The 20,541-nt window shown below is 43.0% G+C and overlaps 1 protein-coding gene across 1 annotated transcript in view; it reads right to left on the bottom strand.

Moving 5' to 3' along the window:
• Window positions 1-6,959: 6,959 nt before the first annotated feature.
• The window catches only part of SHISAL2B (shisa like 2B), a 198,650-nt gene continuing 185,068 nt past the window's right edge, over window positions 6,960-20,541 (bottom strand). The window contains exons 4-5 of the mRNA XM_085631644.1: window positions 7,563-7,626; window positions 6,960-7,049 (exon numbers count right to left, since the gene is read on the bottom strand). Coding sequence (XP_085487770.1) covers window positions 7,043-7,049; window positions 7,563-7,626 — 71 coding nt within the window. The 3' untranslated portion in view covers window positions 6,960-7,042. The remainder of the gene's footprint in view (window positions 7,050-7,562; window positions 7,627-20,541) is intronic.

Here is a 20,541-nt window from a genome sequence, read left to right as displayed (position 1 = left end):
ACTATTGGAACACATTGCACATGAAGCAGCATTCATGGACGAGTAACTACGTTCCTGCAGCCACATCGGATTGTCACCCACAGCACAGGTCCCAACACCTTGTTGCATTGTGGGGAATACTCACATATCCCACCACAACAGAGGACATGTCTGCCTTCATCTGGACTCTGAATGCATGTGCGTGGAACTACGCATGTGTACACCAACCTGTTCAAGGTGATGCAGTTCCATGGTCGGAGCAGCACAGCGTCGTTTGGCAACGTTACCAATTCGGACACACTGCTGGGGGGAGAACACACACATGGCAACACAGCACGACATGTGACCGTGTCGGACCCTTTCCCCTGATCATTGTCAGCAGAGCACAGTCAGCGCAGTCCTGTGGCAGAGCACTATGCAGACCCCATGGGCTGTGAGTCGAACCTCTCACACGGGGCAATGGGCAGATGCCAAACACATGACTCGTCCAGCAAGGCAAGGTAGGCTGAGACCGTTGCCATTAGTAATGAATGGTGTTCAATCCTGCCTCCCCATCTCCTGCACCTCGACATGTTCCCATGCTGTGTGTAAGTGTCTTAAGCATGTCCCTGCATGTTGTGGCCATTGCCTTGTCCGTACTGGCACGCACCTGCCAATAAAGTCTACCCAACTTCACTGTGATGAGTGTTGATTAGATTGACCACTCGTGTGCCACAATGAGCATCGTCCCTACACAGGGAGGGTCTGACTGACGAATGTACAATAGGGGTGGGTCCCTTTTGACAGCTCCACCTCTGTGAGCCAGACATTGTTTTGGGATAGCTGCTGGCAGACTTGTGCACTTACGTGTCTTCAGCAATGTGAGTATGGTGTCCAACCTCTGACCATGTGGAGCAATGTCATAAATCATGACAGAATGAGTCCACACAGATGTGTGTGAGTAGGTATGCGACGTGAACTTCCGTTGTCACATGTGATGTAGGACACCACTACTGGCCTGGTACCGATTTGTTCATTCCTACACACAGCCCTATTCAATTCATGGACGTGTGCCTACATTGAGGGGTTGTGAGATTGTTGTTAATGTGCAAGGGGACACAGCTAGTGCTCACCTTCACAGTCATCCAATTGGCCATGTGTCTCAGGGATAAACATGCACATTGATGTCATTCACCAGGGTGTACCTTCTTGTGCAATCATTGTCCCTACATCCAGCCATACTTTCATACGTGAGTGAACATAGTCATGACACATCTGTGTAATTTCGAATGTTTTATTCACATTCTGGAGAATGATGGAGCTGGAGCTGTGCATGGCCATCCAAGCCCACATAACATGGAAGCCCAGTGGTGGGCCAACCAGAGTCCTTTGGGGATTGAAAGGTGATTTGGAAGAGGGAGAGTGTCGTCGGCAGCAGGATTGCTGTGTAATTGTCAAGCAGTGAAGAAGTGGCAGTCCATGTCGGGGTCCGGGTGGATGTCGCAGAGTGTTCCGGGGGTCAGTGGAATGTGTTGTCCGAGGGCATGATGCATAGGGCAGAACCAGGCAGGGACAGGCCATCTGGCGGTGATGGATGCTACTACCTCCTTCCTCACATAGCAATTACCATCTACTTCTTACTCATCTGATACTTCTTCTGTGTCCGGTGTGTCCGGAGTGTGTGGCGGTGTAATGGCTGCATCACATATTAGGGTGCGAAGGTGATGGGGCTGCATCACTGTGTGCCACTGACACATCAGGGGTTGGAGATGTGTGTGTCGAAGTTCCCGCTGCAGTTGTCTGGGACTCGCTCAGTGGCAGCGATAGCAAGATGATGAACTGCAGGGCATGGAAGATCCCAGCTACATCTCGCTGGTGTTCAGCCGTGGCAGACGTACTTCCAGCCTGCATCTGCTCCATGGTCTCCATTGTCCTCCACATCTGTGCCAACTCTGTGCTTTCATCGCTGGTGCCTGTCTGACTAGACAATTCCTGTATCCGAGTAATGGCCCCAGCGAGGTCAGCCAAGGAATGTCGGTGAGCATGGTGCGGACAGGGCGTGTCCGTTAGGGACTGTACGTGGTCCCTGATGGGACTCAGACACCCACATATGGCTTCGAGTTTGGCTGCCACGAGCTTGAAACCCACCTGCAGCTGATCCGCCAACTCCACCTGGCAACCTAACACATGGCATTGAAATTCCATGTATTGTTGATGGGGGTCCTGGGAGTCAGCCGTGGTGGTTTGTGTTTCCTGCTGTGTGGTCTGTGCAGGTGATGGGGTTACCTCAAGGCAGCTGGCCTGCCCTGCTCCTGGGGGTGGGGTGCGGAGGCTGTCCATTATCCGTTGGAGGGTGTCTTGACATATGTGCAGGTTGTCCTCTTCATCATCACTGATGGGGTTTGTGGTCTGCTCTGCAGTAAGTGTTGATTGTCCCTCTGCAATGTTAAGGGTAGATGCAGGTTAACAGAGTTTCCCATGTATGTTGATGCTTAGCAGATGTTGACATACAGACTGCATGACAAGGCACATTGTGACTGTCTTGTTGGAGCTGGCTATTTGATGGCAGACAGTGGGATTTTCGACTACATGATGGATGTGTGGTAGTACCCGTACAATATCATCACACAGTGACAGGCAATGTTAGATGTGAGTGGACAGTTACTACGCACAAGCGGAACCTGTTGTGTCCTCTGTTCTGCAGTGTAGGTGTTGCACTTTGTACCACATTGTCGTCGGATGTGCTGTTATTGCTATGTGTGTGTGCTGCAGTGTGCCACAGGAGTGAGGGACATGTTCCACAGTCACTGTGTGTGTGCAGTGTCCTACACATAATTGTGTATGTGTGCCATTGTGCCCCTCTCCCCCAGTCCCCCCAGTCCCTGTTCGTTACTCACCCTGTTGCTGTTGGGTCAGGTCATATCAAGCTGTGTCCATGCCCCCAACTCCTGCCACCGTCTCCATGCTGATGACTGTGGCCACCATTTCCTCCAGCTCATCCAGCTCCTCCTGTGGCGCAGGACTCCCACCTCCATTCGCCCTTGCTGCCTTCCAGTTGGCGACAAGCTTCTCCTTGGTTTGGCTGTGCACTTCATGCCAGCACCTCTTGACCTCCTCCATTGACCTACTCGACACTCCGACTGCATTGACGTTGGTGACGATGGACTGCCATATTTCCGTTTGGGGGTGTACATTGAGAGGGTGGTCCGCTCTAGGCAGTGGGGGGATTTTTGCAGGGTCTCAGGACACATTGTGTCAACGGCGCAGCTACTGTGGGTGATGTGGAGAGCTTTGTGGTTTTTAGAGGAGGCCCCGGGCGAATATGGTATGCACTCGTTTCAGATCGGTGTTACAACGGACACAGAAAAGCAGGGCTGGGAGAAGGACAGGATAATCCTCTTGGGGCGATGGACATCTGAATGTTTTAGAAAATGCATTAAGTTGGGGGAGGCATAGTTTTCCATATACTTACACGTGTCTTTTCAGGTGCTGTGGCGGGGCCAGCAACGGTGGAGCTGTCCACCTGGATAGTTGGGCATTATTTCGTTAAATGGTCTGAGCACCATGAATTGGACAAAGGAAAAGGTTTGAGCCTTGTATTGGACACATCGTTGTTTAATGTTTCTTGGCAGGGGAAGAGTGGAATGCGATGGCATGAATTGATTCTGGGTTTAAAAAAGTTAATCAGGGGTAACATTTCTCCGGATCTTTTGATCGTACACCTGGGAGAAAATGACCTAGTGGTTTCTAGGGGTTTGGCTCTGTTGAAACAAATGGAAAGGAGCCTTTTGAAGAGTAAACAGCAGTGGTCAGGGTGTTATATCTTCTGGTCAGAGTTTATTTCTAGGAGACAGTGGAGGTGGGCCGATAGATCCACAGCAATAGATATAGCCAGGACGAAAATCAATAGGGATATGAGACTGTTTTGTGATAAGGAAGGTAGTGGGAGAGTGGAGCATCCCGCAAATAGGTACTCGGTGGTTTATTTTTTCAGGGACGATGGGGTGCATTTGTCGCGATGGAGCTATACCTCATACAGATTAAGGGGGTCTTAGATGGGTCATTGGACATAAAAAGGTATCCTAAGAAGTACTAGTTTGGGGGGGTCAGAAAAGTCGGGGGCAGGCAGGGACTTTTCTGAGTGGCGTTTGGTAAATAGTTTTTATATGTTTACAGGTTAAGTTTATGATTGGGAACAAGTTACTCCGGGAGCAGGCAATAATGGGAAGTTAACATAGGATATGCTTAGTTTGGTAGATGTTTTGGGGAGTAGGTAAGAGGTTACAGGGTTAAAGTTCAACAGTTAATGACTGAGTGGGGGTTTATAAATAGTTGCAAGGAAAGGAAAAAGGGGAAACCTTAGGGGTGGAGGCAGGAGGCAAGGTGAATAAATGGATAGCGAGGTTTAGTTTTGTGTGGCAAAGGCCAAGGTTGATGTTTGTGAGGTGCACCGGTCTTCAATAAAGCAGCCTTTTTCACACATATAGCGCGTTTTTGTGGTCTATGCTGCGCCCCCCCCTTTGGCCCGAAGGGGGCTGTGGTGGGGGGACCGCCAGGGAGGCTTGCCCCCCTCAGGGTTTTTGGGCCATGGTGCAGCCCAGAGCCCAATTGGGAGTGTTGGGCTTCATTTTGGCTAGGGGTAGGGGGGTTTAAAAATGGACATTTTGTTGACCGTGGCACCATTTTAATAAGGTGACACAGCAGCCAGTTTGGGGGTGCAGGGTTAGTAGGGCTGTGGGCTTGTGAAGAATGTTTCCCTTCCACCCTCCCTTTGCTGGGGGGGGGGGGTCTCAGGTTAGTTGAGCTAGTAATTGGGGATTTTGACAGCTTTTTTGTGCACAGGTGTGCTAGGGAGAGAAGTTGTATTTTGATTGTTGCTTGAAGCAGGTGTGTGGCATTTTGTAACTAGATTTTATAGGTTTGCAGGTTAAGTTTAAGGTTGGGAACAAGTTACTCCGGGTGCAGGCAATAAGGGGAAGTTCACATAGGAAATGCTTAGTTAGGTAGATGTTTTGGAAAGTAGGGAAGAGGTTACTGGGTTAAAGTTCAACAGTTAATGACTGAATGGGGTTTTCTAAATAGTTGCAAGGAAAGGAAAAAGGGGAAACCTTAGGGGTGGGGGCAGGAGGCAAGGTAGGTGAACAAATGTATAGCGAGGTTATGTTTTGTACAGCTGGTCTATGCTACGCCCCCCCTTTGGCCCAAGTGTTAGTATTACTGCAGCAGTTGTGTTCCTTCTAATGGCAGCTGGTCCCCAGTCATGCAGGGGTCCGCTGCTGCGGTCTTGTTGGGCCAGATGAGGTGGATGGAGGTCAGGATGCCTCCAGGTGGTTGAGTCGAGCCGGAAGTACCTTAGTTCATGTCCTGCTCCAAGGGCGCCAAGCCACGCCCCTATGTTAGTCAAGCACTTGGCCTAAAAAGGAGATTAATAAAAGAATGAAACAGAAATAAAAGTGAACAAATGTGAAGGGGTGGGTGGCGGTGTTCTTATAAGGGCCAGGGCCTCAGGGCATGGGTTGGAGGAAACAAATAGTTGGACCCAAAGGCTAATTCAATCTGAAAAAGTGGATCAATATGAAGAAAATCAAATAAAGGGAAAACATAAATAAATAAATAATGACTATCTCAAACCAAGAGCTCAAGAAGGAAGAAGTGAAATACTCACATGGGCAGTAGTCATGCAGAACCTCTTGTAATGAGAAAGTACAGCTACCTGGTTAGCGAAGTACAGCAAAAAATGCTAAAGGAATTATCTGGAGGAGGTGAGGCAAGAAGGGTTAATTATCTTACCTCACATGGTAGGGACAATTAGAAACAGGAACCAAATGCTCTCAAAATTGTCAGGAATTGAGAGTAAAGTCCCACACAGGCCCCATTCAAGGCCAAAACATGAATCCATTATGCAAAGAATAAATCAGGAGTAGCTGAATCCCGAAAATAAGCGAGTCTGAGTCAAAACGCGGGACAGATGTTAAGAACGTTACCACAAGGTGGGAGAACCGGCTTCCACTTGTTGGTGAAAAAATTACTGCATCAGAATGCACTCAAGATGGAGTGCAGGAAGCATGGGTAAAACAAGCGGGAAGAAAGAGTAATCGCAAGGTCAATGAACACACTTCCACTTGCTCAAGCAACAACTTGAGCACCCCAGAACATACTCCGTAGAAGGAGTGTAAAACGCATTGTTTATAGTTACTAAGCCTGACAATGCTTAAGTTCCTTTGGAAACAGAAACCTGGGAACACATTGTAGTCAGTATGGCTAAAGACATTGGAAAAGGGAGGAATATGTAGATATATTGTTTAGAACTGAAGGTGCTAATGCAGCAAATACAGGATACAAAGGATGAGAAGCCTAGGGGATTTAAAGAACTGTTCATTAAGCTAGACATTAAGGAGCATATTCTCAAGGACCTATCGCCGAGTTATCGGCACTTTAGCGCAGCCAAAGTCGCGATAAATTTATCGCTCCATTCACAAGATGGTGCTAACAGCCGACATAACCAGTTTTCAGGCGATAGCATCCTAAAAAAACATCGCCACAGATGACCCCGGCAACTATCGCTAATGAGATGCAGAGTAGGCGTTCCCGAGAAAAAAGCCACGACAACACCACTCCACAACATTCTAAACGACCAGCCATATCAGCGATAAGATCCCGAAACAGGTGATAAGGCACGTTAGCAGCAGGAAACTAACACCTGCTCTGACCTGGTGTAAAGTGGGACAACAACCGGCAGCAGCCAAGGGAGCACAACCCATAGCCAAACATGATGCTCCCAAGCAACTGAACATGCAGCCCGGAACCCCAATAGGGCAACAACACCCACCGCTACCACCCCCAGGACCCCACCACCCACCCCCCCTCCCTTTGGACAAAGAGAATGCACATCAACACCACGAAACTATGAACCAAACAAATCGCCTGAAGTCGCACAATCATAACACCAAACATACAGGTGTGGCCAGAAAAATGGAAATCATACATTCAAATCATATAATCCAAATAAAAACTTTATTACAGATGAAACAAAAAACAACAATCTTGAAGAGGCACGGCAGGTCTTCTCTGGGCATTCTGTAAGTCACAGCCTGCAAGACAGAAATACAAATAAGAAGTTGTATGCGTCCATCAAAGTACAGAGAGAGAGAGCGAAAGAGAGAGAGAGAGAGAGAGGGGGGGGAAGAAAGAAAGAGAGGGGGAGAGAGAAAGAGAGGGAGAAAGAGAGAGAGATAGAGGGAGAGAGAAAGAGAGGGAGAGAGAGAGAGAAAGAGAGAGAGAGAGGGAGAGAAGGAGGGAGTAATAAAGAGAGGGAGAGAAAGAAAGAGAAAGAGAGGGAGAGAGAAAGAGAGGGAGAGAGAGAGAGAGAGAGAGCGAGGGAGAGAGAGAGGGAGAGAGAGAAAGAGAGGGAGAGAGAGAGAAAGAGAGGGAGAGAGAGAGAAAGAGAGGGAGAGAGAAAGAGAGGGAGAGAGAGAAAGAGAGCGAGAGAGAAAGAGAGGGAGGGAGAGAGAAAGAAAGGGAGAGAGGGAGAGGGAGAGAAAGAGAGAGGGAGAGAGAGAGGGAGAGAGAGTGCCGACAATGCAGAACCAGGCCTCACTGCTCACCTGCAGCCACCGGTGTGTCTCCAACCACATGCCGGGACACACTGCAGTCCCCCAGGTCCCTCATCTGAAACAGTTGCCAGAGACATGAATGGCAGAGTTCATACAGTAGCACACGCCATCATCGCTTGCCCGCCCCTGCGCACACTGGCAGCTGCACCCCAGCCCCTCCCGCCTCCCAGCAGAGATGGCCTGCCCCTGCACAACCAGGCCTCACTGCTCACCTTCCGCCACCGCTTGCCGCTGGGAGCCCCAAGCCCGGGGCCCACGACCATGACACCCTCCACATCATGAAGCCCCACACCACGGGCCACCAGGTCACGCACTTGATTCTGGGTCTTGATTTCGCTATGGCAGAGAACATATCAGAGCACTCAACCTCATCGCAGGCTGCACACCCGCTCAGCCCTAGAGGTGCCACTAACTCTGTGAACCGCAAGGCGACGCCACGTGTCGGTAGGCCCACACTGCCCGCTGGTTCAGGCCTACACTGCGGTCCAGCAGGGTTCACACTAATGCCACCATTCCGGACCACCTGCAGCAGCATGCATGAGCGCCAGGCCTTGTGGCAGCAATGCCATGAGAAGGGTCTTTATGGCATTGAGGGACCCAGCTACCTCTCGCTCGTGTGCAGCCGCTCTTTCTGCCCGTGTCCGCTCCATGCTCTCCATGAGCCTCCGCATGAGTCCCAACTCCTGGGCGAGCTCGCTGGAGCCACTCTGACTAGACAGTCGTTCTTGTCACAGAGTCAGGACTCTGGCGACATCAGCCATGGTCCATTGGAGGGCATTGAGCGGACTGTCGGTGTCCGTTAGGGACTGTGAGTGGTCCCTGATGTGACTTAGACACCCACGTATGGTGTCAAGTTTGTCTGCCATGCGGTCGAACCCCACCTGCACCTGTTCAGCCAGCTTCTCCTGGCACCCCAACACACGGCGTTGGAAGGCCATGTGTTCGTCGTGGGGGTCCTGGGAGGCAGCCTTGGTGGTGGGTGCTGCCTGCTGTGTGTACTGTGCGGGGGGTGGGTTCTCCTCGCAGCAGCTGGGTTGCCCTGCTCCTGGAAGTGGGCTGCGGAGGCTCTCCACGAGCTGTTGGAGGGCGTTGAGTCGAAGGTGTGGTGGTCCTCTTCGTCATCAGAGAAGAGAGATTGGGACTGCTCTGCAGGAGGTTTTGATTCTCCCTCTGCAATGTTAAGGGGAGATGCAGTTTAACATTGGGTTCACATGTATGTTGACGCATTGTACATGTTTACATTCACAGTGCATGACAGTGTACATTGTGACTGTTTGTGGGGAGCTGCCTATTTGATGCGGGACAGTGGACATTTCGACAACATAATTTCTAAAATTGAGTGATATTATATCCATATCGTAGCTCCCTAATTAGATATAGTGATCTGCACTAATAGTTGAGAATTGTCTGCATTCATATTTTTATATTTGACGCAATATTATTCCAAGATGGCCACCCTGTTTATAAGACCATTTCGTAACGTCCATGCACGTTTTCTGCTGTTACCATGCAACAGCTGTTTCACATTTCCAGTTCAGTGATTTGAAAATGCCGGCTTTCAGTAGCTCGGTTTTCAAATCTGTAACTGTGGAACACGCACACGACGGGCCACCAAGACTTTGCTGGTGAGTTATATTGGGTTTGAGTTTTGTTGAATAATTAATTGGTGACGTTGGTTATTTTACAATGAGCGTTTTGTAATGTATGTTATGCTTTTAGCATTTTATATACTGCTATAACCCCCTATATTTATGGGGCCAAGAGTAAGAGCCATGCCTTTGCACTAAATTATGCATGTATCTCTTTAATTGCATTGTTTATCAAGGTCGTCTAAGATGGCGACCGCATGTATACGCTAATTCTTGTTATCCTCAACAAAAAGGGGTATGCTCGCAATGTTCATGTACGTTTTCTGTTGTTATCATGCAACAGCTGTCATATATAGCTGGTTGAGGGAATCAAAAATGCCGGCTTTTAGAAGCTCGGTCTTTAAAACTGTAATTGTGGTACACGTACGTGATGGGCTACCAAGCTATTGCTGGTGAGGTATATTAGGTTTGTATATTGTGGAATAATTAATCGGTGACGTTGGTTATGTTACAATGAGTGTTTTGTGATGCATGTTACGCATTTAGCGTTTTATATGCTACTATAACTCCTATATTTATTGGGCTATGAGTAGAGCCGGGGTTTTGCTCTAAATTATTCATGTATCCCGTTATATGCATTGTGAGCAAAGGTCGTCTAAGATGGCGGCCGCATGCATATGTTAATTTTTATGATCGTCAATGTAAGGGGTTATGTTTTTTCCATGGGTGGGTGATCTAAAAAATACCCATCGTGGGGGATGTAGTATTTAAATTTAAAACTTTCCAGCTCTCATGATGTGTATTAACAATCAATAATTTTATGGTATGTTTTTTAAAAAAAACTTCAGATGCTGACATAGCCTGTATACTTATTAGGTCATGAGCAGATCCCTGATTACACTTTAAAAATATTCTTGCATCCTACAGCGCATATTGACAAGTTTGTTTAAAATGGCGATTGCGTGCACATGTTAAGTTCGGCAATCGTAAACAACAGAGGTTGCATTTCTCCATGTGCGGTGGAGCTAAAAATGCCCGTAATCGAGAATACAGGATCTAGATCTGAAACTTTCTAGCGCCCGTGAATTGTGTCATCAAGCGACTAAATAAATACACATTGATCCTAAATTACAATTTAAAAAAAATGAAGACTTTTGTAAATATCTTTGGTAGACTTGGCTCTTGTTTCAAAATAGCATAGAAACATCTTTTTGCATAACATTTGTGCCATATATATCGATCTTTGAATTGAATGGGATTCCAGGGATGAAAGATTGGTTTCAGACTTATATGTGCCTATTAAAATCATTGTTTCTATGTTAGATGGAAAACACCTAATGTTTGGCATTAGGGCTCTGTATACTGATCTTCTACTTACGAGAGGTCATACCAGAAAGTTTGGCTCTACATTAACATATGTTTAGAGTTGTTATTGATTTCTGGCAAAACTCCCATATACATTGATTATTTAATGGGACGAATCAATATTACTTGCTATTTCTTTTGGTGAATACTTATGAATATAGATGCACTGTTTAACTTTAAAACATTTTATATTAATCCATAGGGGTTTCTCTAGTTCTTGTTCTCTCCTCTATGGATTTTATAACTGTCTTACCATAGTAAATATAGTGTGAAAGTCAACCTGAATTTCCTTTTTTGTATGACAATGCGAATTTGCTTATAGATAAATGGATAAATGATGGACTAAGATGCTGTATAGGTATACATATGTTTAATTGCTAATATAATCAATAGAAATATATATGCAAGCTCAGTGGACAGTAATAGATATGGTTTCATAGCCAACACATTTTTGTTTTAGATATTGTTCATCATATAAAGGTTTATGGAAACTGGGATTCCCTAATATATGGTTGAAATCGACAGCGCCTGTGTGAATACATTCTTTTGATACTTTGTGAAGGTGTGACATCGACCATTACCATTTTTTGATGAACATCACTGTTGTTTGATCTATTTTGTGTGTTTTTACATTTTAATGGAATCTAAACCATGTCAATCCATTATATATTTGTCCCTGTCGTCTATTGGAAACAGATCTATATATAATGTCAAGTGATATTATACCAATACTTTTTATTTTTATATATGGAAGATACTTGTTATCAGTTCATGTATATATATGTGTGTTCTTTTTTAATAGGTAGTGAGTGTGTTTTTGTATATGTAGGAAAACATTTTAAAATTGTATTTGTATGTCTTTTTTGATAGCCCTGAAGAAGTCTCTGCATGAGACGAAACGCGTCGGCTATGGTCTTCTGTTCTAAAGAAAAAATATAATAAAGAGAAAATCCTTTAAGAAATCTACATCAGGAATTTGGACATTCTTTCTTGTGTGCCCACTATCTCTTGAACATTGATGTTAACTGCTATACCTTGTTGAATAGTGCTGAACCTTTTTGTGTAAAATGTTGCCATAGGATTTGTTTCCTAGTTAAGGAGCGTAGAGGGGAGTGCTCCTTGGTTCTTTGCACTTCATGTGATCTCTAGGACACATTTAATTGTCAGGTGCGATCTTCTATAGCCTCTACCCTCATTTCTATTGTATTTATTTTTGTGGGCTGCCAGCACTGACTTTTGAAGGTCAAATATTAAAAAAAATAATAATAATAATTTCTTACATCTTAGTTAAGTCATGGATTATGATGACAAACGAGAAGGGTTGCTGGATGACCTTTTCAGTGATAGATCAAAAACCATTGTAGCACACAAAGATTTACCCTTAAATAAGAATGAGGGTTTGAAAAATAAATTAATGCGCCTAGGGAAACTTAAAAAAAATGAATTGGGCAAATGGTGGGATGGAGCCACCCTCAAAAAATATATTGAGAACAGACGCATTCCCAGAGGACTAAGGATCCTGATCTTTCCGAATTTCGAAGATCTGGACCCTGATCTCCTTAAAGAATGGGAGGAAGGACTATATGAGGCATCATATAAGATGATGGGGACGTTAATTACTAATTCAGAAAGAAAGGTATCTAAAATCAAGGAGGAAATCAGGACTCTAGAGCAAGAGATTAATGAGAGCAGTCTAAATGAAGTGGTACAAAAGAATATGGAGATTTTGAAAAAGGAGCTAAATAGTTATCAATTGTATGTAAAGGAAAAAAAACAGAAATAAATACAAAGTGATGAAGGAGACTACAAAAGGGGACGTATTTTCACGTTTGCGAGAAAATATGATGACCTAGTCACGAAACCGCAAACAATAGAGAAGAACCAGGATAAATCAGTTAGTATTTCATCCACTAACACTTCACTTTCCTCTTTGGAAAGTGATGTAGGTGAAGGGACAAGCAGTGCTTTAGCCACAGATCCTCCCTCTGCTTTTTTACAAGAGGTCCGGAGATATCGGTTAGGGAACCGTACAAAAATATCCAACGAAGACGCAGGAGGAGGGGTGGCAAAAAACACCAGGGCAGGCACCAAGGCCAGAGAACAGAATGTGAACAACAAAAAATGATTTGCTGTGAGCCAAATGAAGTAGTTGGTTCTGATGTTGCCTCTGATTGCACTAAAGATTGTCAACTTGTCCTCTAAACAACTGTCCTCTCAGGAACAGCTGGTTCTGAGTAAGGGACTCAATTATTGCCCAACCAGCAAATGTGATTTTGTAAATGTACACACAGACTTGTTTAAGTTTGTTCGTAAATAAAAAATAAAAAAGTATTTTTGAAGAACATCATGTGCCCTTATCTGGTGCTAGTGGGAATAACGGACCATCTATTGCAGATATACACAATACACATTTGCTTGCGTCACTGTATGATGAAGAAGATGTTGGAGATGTTATACAGGTGGCCAACAATCTGGGCATATTTGAGGATTATACAATAGATAGTGGTTCACGCCCGAGCTCTAAATTTATGCCACCTCAAATACAGGAATCAGCTATAGATGCTTTTTATAAAAAGGTCACTACTGAACTTCACGAACTAGAGGACTTGCATTACAAGAGTAGGTGCTGTATACATAATAACAATCTAAGGGAAGAGGAGTGTAAACTCTTACAGACATTAAAAAATGATGAAAGTCTTGTCATCAAAGAGGCCGACAAAGGCGGTAATATCATCCTTATGAACCTAAGTGACTATCTGAAAGAAATTGACAGGCAGTTAAATGATACACAATGTTATGAGAAATGTATGTCTAATCCCATTGTTCAAATAGAAAATGACATTAATTCAAAATTATGGGATTGGCATAAATCCTGTTTGTTGTCCGACCATGAATACAAATTTTTACAGGCCCACCATTCCAGATCACCTTGTATTTATATCTTACCAAAGATCCATAAAGGGGGCCCCTTTCCACCTGGGAGGCCTATAATCTCTGGAAATGGTGGGCCTACTGAACACATTGCCCAATATGTAGATTATTTTTTATAACCCATTGTCAAAAATATACCCTCCTATCTGAGGGACAGTTCTGATCTTCTATGTAAACTAGAAGACTTTAAATGGGATCAGGAAAATCAACTTTTTGTGTCCATGGACGTTGAAAGTTTATATACTTGTATTCAAATTCAGGAAGGTATGCGAGCTCTCAAACACTTTCTCTTTAAACGAGGAGCACAACATCTTGAACATACGGACATGCTGTTAAATATGGCAGAGATGATTCTGACACAAAATGCATTTCTCCATAACAGCATGTGGGTTTTACAAAAACAGGGTACGGCCGTGGGCTCCAGAGTTGCTTTATCCTATGCTAACCTCTTTATGGGGCTGTATGAGGTGGAGCATGTCTGGGGACCAGGGGCCCATATGTGGAGTGATAATGTAATTTTCTATGGACGTTACATCGACGATGTGTTTATGATATGGCATGGCACGGTGGAAAATCTTAATATGTACCATGAGTATCTAAATAAGAATAACTTCAATGTAAAATTGACCATTCAATACTCAGAGACCAACATTGAGTTTCGTGATTTGAGACTATTCATCAGTGGGACTAATATACATAGTGACATATATAGGAAGAAGACGTCGCTCAACAGTTATCTACATGCTACCAGCGCTCATCCTCAGTTCACCATCAAAGCTATACTGTATGGTGAGATGGTTCGCGCTTGGCGCAATTGTAGTATGGATAAAGACTTTACTAGGAATATTAATCAGATCAAAACAAACTTCTCCACGAGGGGTTACGATAAAGCATGTTTAGATAATGCAGAGAAAAGAGCCTTGACCTTAAATAGGAATGAGGCTCTAGTATCTAATGCCAAAAAAATCAATGTGGTAATAAACATGATTCAGAAGTTTTATTTATCACAGAATATAATGTTTTTAGTAATCACATCTATAACATTTTGAGAAAGAACTGGTATTTGCCTGAACCAGAAAACCTTCCTGGCAATATAATATCTAATAAACCTAGAGTAGTTTATTGGAAGAGCAGGACGTTAAAAGACATGTTAAGTCCCAGCTATGTCAGAAGTGCTCGGATTACTACCTCCACTTGGCTAGCTAAAAAAACACTCGGTTTTTACACATGTGGTAATTGCTGCATATGTAAATTCAGTCAGAACAAGCTTAAAAAATTCAGCAGTAGTCAAACAAGAGAGTTTTCTATAAATTGTTTCATCAACTGCAACACAACTCATACGGTGTACATGATTGTATGTGCTTGTAAAAAGGCATACATTGGCAGCAGTATTCGCAGTCTCAAACTGCGAATTCAAGAACATATACTAAGCAGAAAGGTAGTAGTGTACCCAGATTGGGAATGGACCGCACATCAATTAAATGTCCAAACAATAAAGTAGAGACAAAAGTAAAAATTCAAAATGTCAATGGGTGCTTTAAGCCAGAAGCACTTACTACCAAGAAGTGCGATAGGCAGCGTGGAAACACGGATGCCAAGAATTATCAAAAAGATTTGGCTTAAACAGCACTCCCAATTATAACAAGCTAGGTCAATTCCACTATAAATACATCACAGACCAGTAGCAGAGTTAGAATGTCAAACAAAGTTCATAAATCAAAAAATTTTGCAGGATATTCACAAAAATACGGCGAGGATGAAATGACGATCCAACTAGGTTCCAATACAGTCGATGAATTTTAATGATCTTCAATGCATGTGGTGTACGAAGAAATGGCCAACACGTGTTTCGTCTGTACACAAATAAGTACAAAGACTTTTTCAAGGCATGTGAGCTAGAGAGCCATAAGAATGATGGTGTAGTCCAATGTTAAAAAGCTAAGTAGCAGGGTACGTCCGTGTAATTGCACAAAGAGATATACCCCATTGAGTGAAGATAAGAACTAGAATAGCATTCAGTAGTGACAATACGGTCACAGTAGGATTAATGATAAGATCCAATATCGCATGTAGAGTAGCTGGGTACATCCATATGTATGACTAGGGGAGTATACGAGATTCCCCCCACAATGAGTTTCGGAATCAAATCGCGTACTGCAGTCAAGGGGTAGTCACGGTACAAGTAGCAAAATCGAATCTCCCGAGATGTGACCAGAAAGCGAATGACAGCGCCTGATAACGCTGTTGTCGACTGTATTGGAACCTAGTTGGATCGTCATTTCATCCTCGCCGTATTTTTGTGAATATCCTGCAAAAGTTTTTGATTTATGAACTTTGTTTGACATTCTAACTCTGCTACTGGTCTGTGATGTATTTATAGTGGAATTGACCTAGCTTGTTATAATTGGAATTCAAGAACATGTAAGATCTATAAAAAAAACTTTGACGTCAAATACCCAGTCGCCATGCACATACTTCATGATCATCCCCATGATAAAAACATCACTTTTTGTGGGAATTGATTCTTAGACAGCGAGAGGCATCCTGGATATGCCGCCTTAGGACAAATATGTTTGAACTCAATATTATTAATAAGTTACATCACTTTCTTTAATTACAATCTTGAGAATGTGTTGACTAGAAATAAAAGTATATAGTCCTAAATAGGTGATTTACTGATTGCTCTGCTATACCATATTGACTGCTGTATAAAACATCTGGAGTCATTGTGCAACTATGTAGAAATACTGACTAATTGTTCACTGAAATAATTGTTGTTTCTCCTTTTTTTGAATTGGTTAAATACGTTTAATTATAATGCATTGATATTCATTTACCATCTGGAGAATCATGTGATACATCGTTTATGTGATTGGTCAAAAATTATGATCTTTTGTATTACAACCATAAATACTATTGTTGCAGTAGTTTGTTATTGAATGTCAAATGTAAATTTCTTGATCATGATGACTCATTATAAACCGTGTGAATGCTATTGTTTAAACTGATTTTACAACTTACACGGTTGTTTTTACATCAGGTCGAGTGTGTATTAATACATTTAAAGGTGTGTACTGAAATTGATTGTTTTTCAGTAATTTCCAATCGAAAATGACAATTCCACATTAGGGACACTAGAGAAATCGCTAAATTCAGCATAGCGGTGTTTTCATTGTTCACGACTTAAAGATGGCCGACGGTTTTCTTGCATCGGTCTTAGTTTCCATATGAAGCCAGCAAATAGATGTCGCCTTTGGAAAAGGTTCAATTATAGCATGTTTTTTCACTCGCTTCTATAGTGATGTTAATGTAATAGTAAACAATCTTTTTTGAGAACCAATGGCTTTTTTAAAATCCTTGCTTCGCTTATATTGGAGCATGTTACGAATTTTTCTAAAATTGAGGGATATTAGTATATCCATATCGTGGCTCACTAATTAGATATAGTGAGCTGCACTAATAGTTGAGAATTGTCTGCATTCATATTTTTATATTTGACGCAATATTATTCCAAGATGGCCACCCTGTTTATAAGACCATTTCGTAACGTCCATGCACGTTTTCTGCTGTTACCATGCAACAGCTGTTTCACATTTCCGGTTGAGTGATTTAACAATTTTAATCTTGGCCCCATAAATATAGGGGGTTATAGCAGTATATAAAATGCTAATGCTTTCAGTAGCTCAGTTTTCAAATCTGTAACTGTGGAACACGCACACGACGGGCCACCAAGCCTTTGCTGGTGAGTTATATTGGGTTTGAGTTTTGTTGAATAATGAATTGGTGACTTGGTTATTTTACAATGAGCGTTTTGTAATGTATTTTATGCTTTTAGCATTTTATATACTGCTATAACCCCCTATATTTATGGGGCCAAGAGTAAGAGCCATGCCTTTGCACTAAATTATGCATGTATCTCGTTAAATGCATTGTTTGTCAAGGTTGCCTAAGATGGCGACTGCATGTATACGCTAATTCTTGTGATCGTCAACAAAAGGGGCTATGCTCGCAACGTTCATGCACGTTTTCTGTTGTTATCATGCAACAGCTGTCGTATATATCCATTTGAGGGAATCAAAAAAGCCGGCTTTTAGAAGCTCGGTCTTTAAAACTGTAATTGTGGTACACCTATGTGGCGGGCTACCAAGCTATTGCTCGTGAGGTATATTAGGTTTGTATATTGTGGAATAATTAATCGGTGACGTTGGTTATGTTACAATGAGTGTTTTGTGATGCATGTTACGCATTTAGCATTTTATATGCTGCTATAACTCCTATATTTATTGGGCTATGAGTAGAGCCGAGGTTTTGCTCTAAATTATTCATGTATCCCGTTATATGCATTGTGAGCAAAGGTCGTCTAAGATGGCGGCTGCATGCATATGTTAATTTTTATGATCGTCAATGTAAGGGGTTATGTTTTTCCATGGGTGGGTGATCTAAAAAATACCCATCGTGGGGGATGTAGTATTTAAATGTAAAACTTTCCAGCTCTCATGATGTGTATTAACAATCAATCATTTTATGGTATGTTTTAAAAAAAAAACTTCAGATGCTGACATAGCCCGTATACTTATTAGGTCATGAGCAGATCCCTGATTACACTTTAAAAATATTCTTGCATCCTACAGTGCATATTGCGAGAAAAGTTTGTTCAAAATGGCGATTGCGTGCACATGTTAATTTCGGCAATCGTAAGCAACAGGGGTTGCATTTCTCCATGTGCGGTGGAGCTAAAAATGCCTGTAATCGAGAATGCAGGATCTAGATCTGAAACTTTCTAGCGCCCGTGATGTGTGTCATCAAGCGATTAAATAAATACACATTGATCCTAAATTAAAATTTTTAAAAAATGAAGACTTTTGTAAATATCTTTGGCTCTTGTTTCAAAATAGCATAGAAACATCTTTTTACATAACATTTGTCCCCTGTGTGAAAGTCAACCTGAGTTTCCTTTTTTGTATGACAATGTGAATTTGCTAATAGATAAATGGATAAATGATGGACTAAGAAGCTGTCTAGGTATACATATGTTTAATTGCTAATATAATCAATAGAAATATATATGCAAGCCCAGTGGACAGTAATAGATATGGTTTCATAGCCAACACATTTTTGTTTTAGATATTGTTCATCATATAAAGGTTTATGGAAACTGGGATTCCCTAATATATGGTTGAAATTGACAGCGCCTGTGTGAATACATACTTTTGATACTTTGTGAAGGTATGACATCGACCATTACCATTTTTTGATGAACATCACTGTTTTTTCGATCTATTTTGTGTGTTTTTACATTGTAATGGAATCTAAACCATGTCACTCCATTATATAATTGTCCCTGTCGTCTATTGGAAACAGATCTATATAAAATGTCAAGTTATATTATACCAATACTTTTTATTTTTATATATGGTACATACTTGTTAACAGTTCATGTATATATATATATGTGTTCTTTTTTAATATGTAGTGAGTGTGTTTTTGTATATGTAGGAAAAAAACATTTTAAAATTGTATTTGTATGTCTTTTTTGATAGCCATGAAGAAGTCTCTGCATGAGACGAAATGCGCCGGCTATGGTCTTCTGTTCTAAAGAAAAAATATAATAAAGAGAAAATCCTTTAAGAAATCTACATCAGGAATTTGGACATTCTTTCTTGTGTGCCCACTATCTCTTGAACATTGATGTTAACTGCTATAACTTGTTGAATAGTGCTGAACCTTTTCGTGTATAACATCACAGATGTGTGTTTGTACTTGTACATTGTCAACTCACATTTCCCTGCAATGCCATATGTGATTGGCCAGCTTCTGCCCACAAGCGGCACCAGTTGTGTCGTCTGTTCTGTTGTGGACGTGTTGCGGATTGTGCCACATCGTTGTCAATGTTGATGTGCTCTGCATGTGATGTGTGTGCGCCGCATTTTGGGGGAGTCGCCCCTGCAGCTCTGATTTGGCTGCCCCTTATCACTTACTTGCGGTGTGCCTCTGACTTCTGTGCTTATACAATGCTGCGATGTTGCATACTTGGGTGCATTGGTCTCTTGGTGGGAGTTGGGGGTCTGGGGCATGATTTGTCCGCAGATGTGCAATGCTTACTTGTGCCTGTGTGCCATTGTGCCCATCTCCCCACGTCCCCCAGTCCCTATTCGGTACTCACCCTGTTGCTGTTGTGTCCGGTCATGTTGAACAGTGTCCGGGCCCCCATCTCCTGCCACTGTCTCCCCACTGATGACTGTGGACACCATTTGCTCCATCGCGTCCAGCTTTTCCTGTGGCGCTGGGCTCCCACCTCCAGTCTGCATTGCTGCCTTTAGGTTGTTTGCGAGTTTCTGCTTGGTTTTGCGCTTGTCATCATTCCAGCACCTCTTGACCTCTTCCATTGTCCTTTTCAGCACTCTGACTGCATTCACCTTGTCCAAGATGGTCTGCCATATTCCATTTTTAGTTGCCAGTGGCACAGTGGAGGTGACGAACAGTAGTTGATGGTGTTCTATCACTTCCGTTATCAGGATCCTGTTTTCCTGCGGACTGAACCTTTTCTCCTTGCCCTTCCCTGACCCCGAGGTCCCAGGCCGGTCCTCCAGGGGGCTTGTGGGGTTCTGGTTGTCCTCTGCGCTTGCTCTGGCTGACTCCATTGTGCTTCGCTGTTGTTTGGCTTTTGTATGTGTTTTTTTTTTCGAAATGTTATAGTGCATTTTCCCGCATGTCGTGTGGGGATTGCAGGCCTGTGGCTGGTTTTCGCAGATTTTTGTATTGCGATTTGCTTCATCGCCACTTTTATCACGTTGGTGTTTTGCATTTTTGTGGCATCGCATTGGTTTTAACGCGTTCATTTGACGTGTTGTGGTGGGTCTATCGCATGGTGCCGCTGTGTTGTGAATATCACGTTAACACGATGTTATTTTCCCGTGATAGACTGCGATGTGAAGAGTTGCGTTAAGCTACTTTTGCGGTAGTTATCACACGTTCTTGAGAATATCCCCCTAAATGTACACTTACATGTACATACTTATCTTGAGGATCTAGTGGCAGTCAATATTCTGCAGTTGATTTGATTGCAGCTTCATATTAATACCTCA

This window comes from Triturus cristatus, chromosome 2_1 (assembly GCF_964204655.1).
Source record: "Triturus cristatus chromosome 2_1, aTriCri1.1, whole genome shotgun sequence".
In the NCBI taxonomy this organism is placed as follows: Eukaryota; Metazoa; Chordata; class Amphibia; order Caudata; family Salamandridae; genus Triturus; species Triturus cristatus.
The sequence above is the reverse complement of the archived record's forward strand: the minus strand, read 5'-3'. Positions and strand labels throughout refer to the sequence as shown.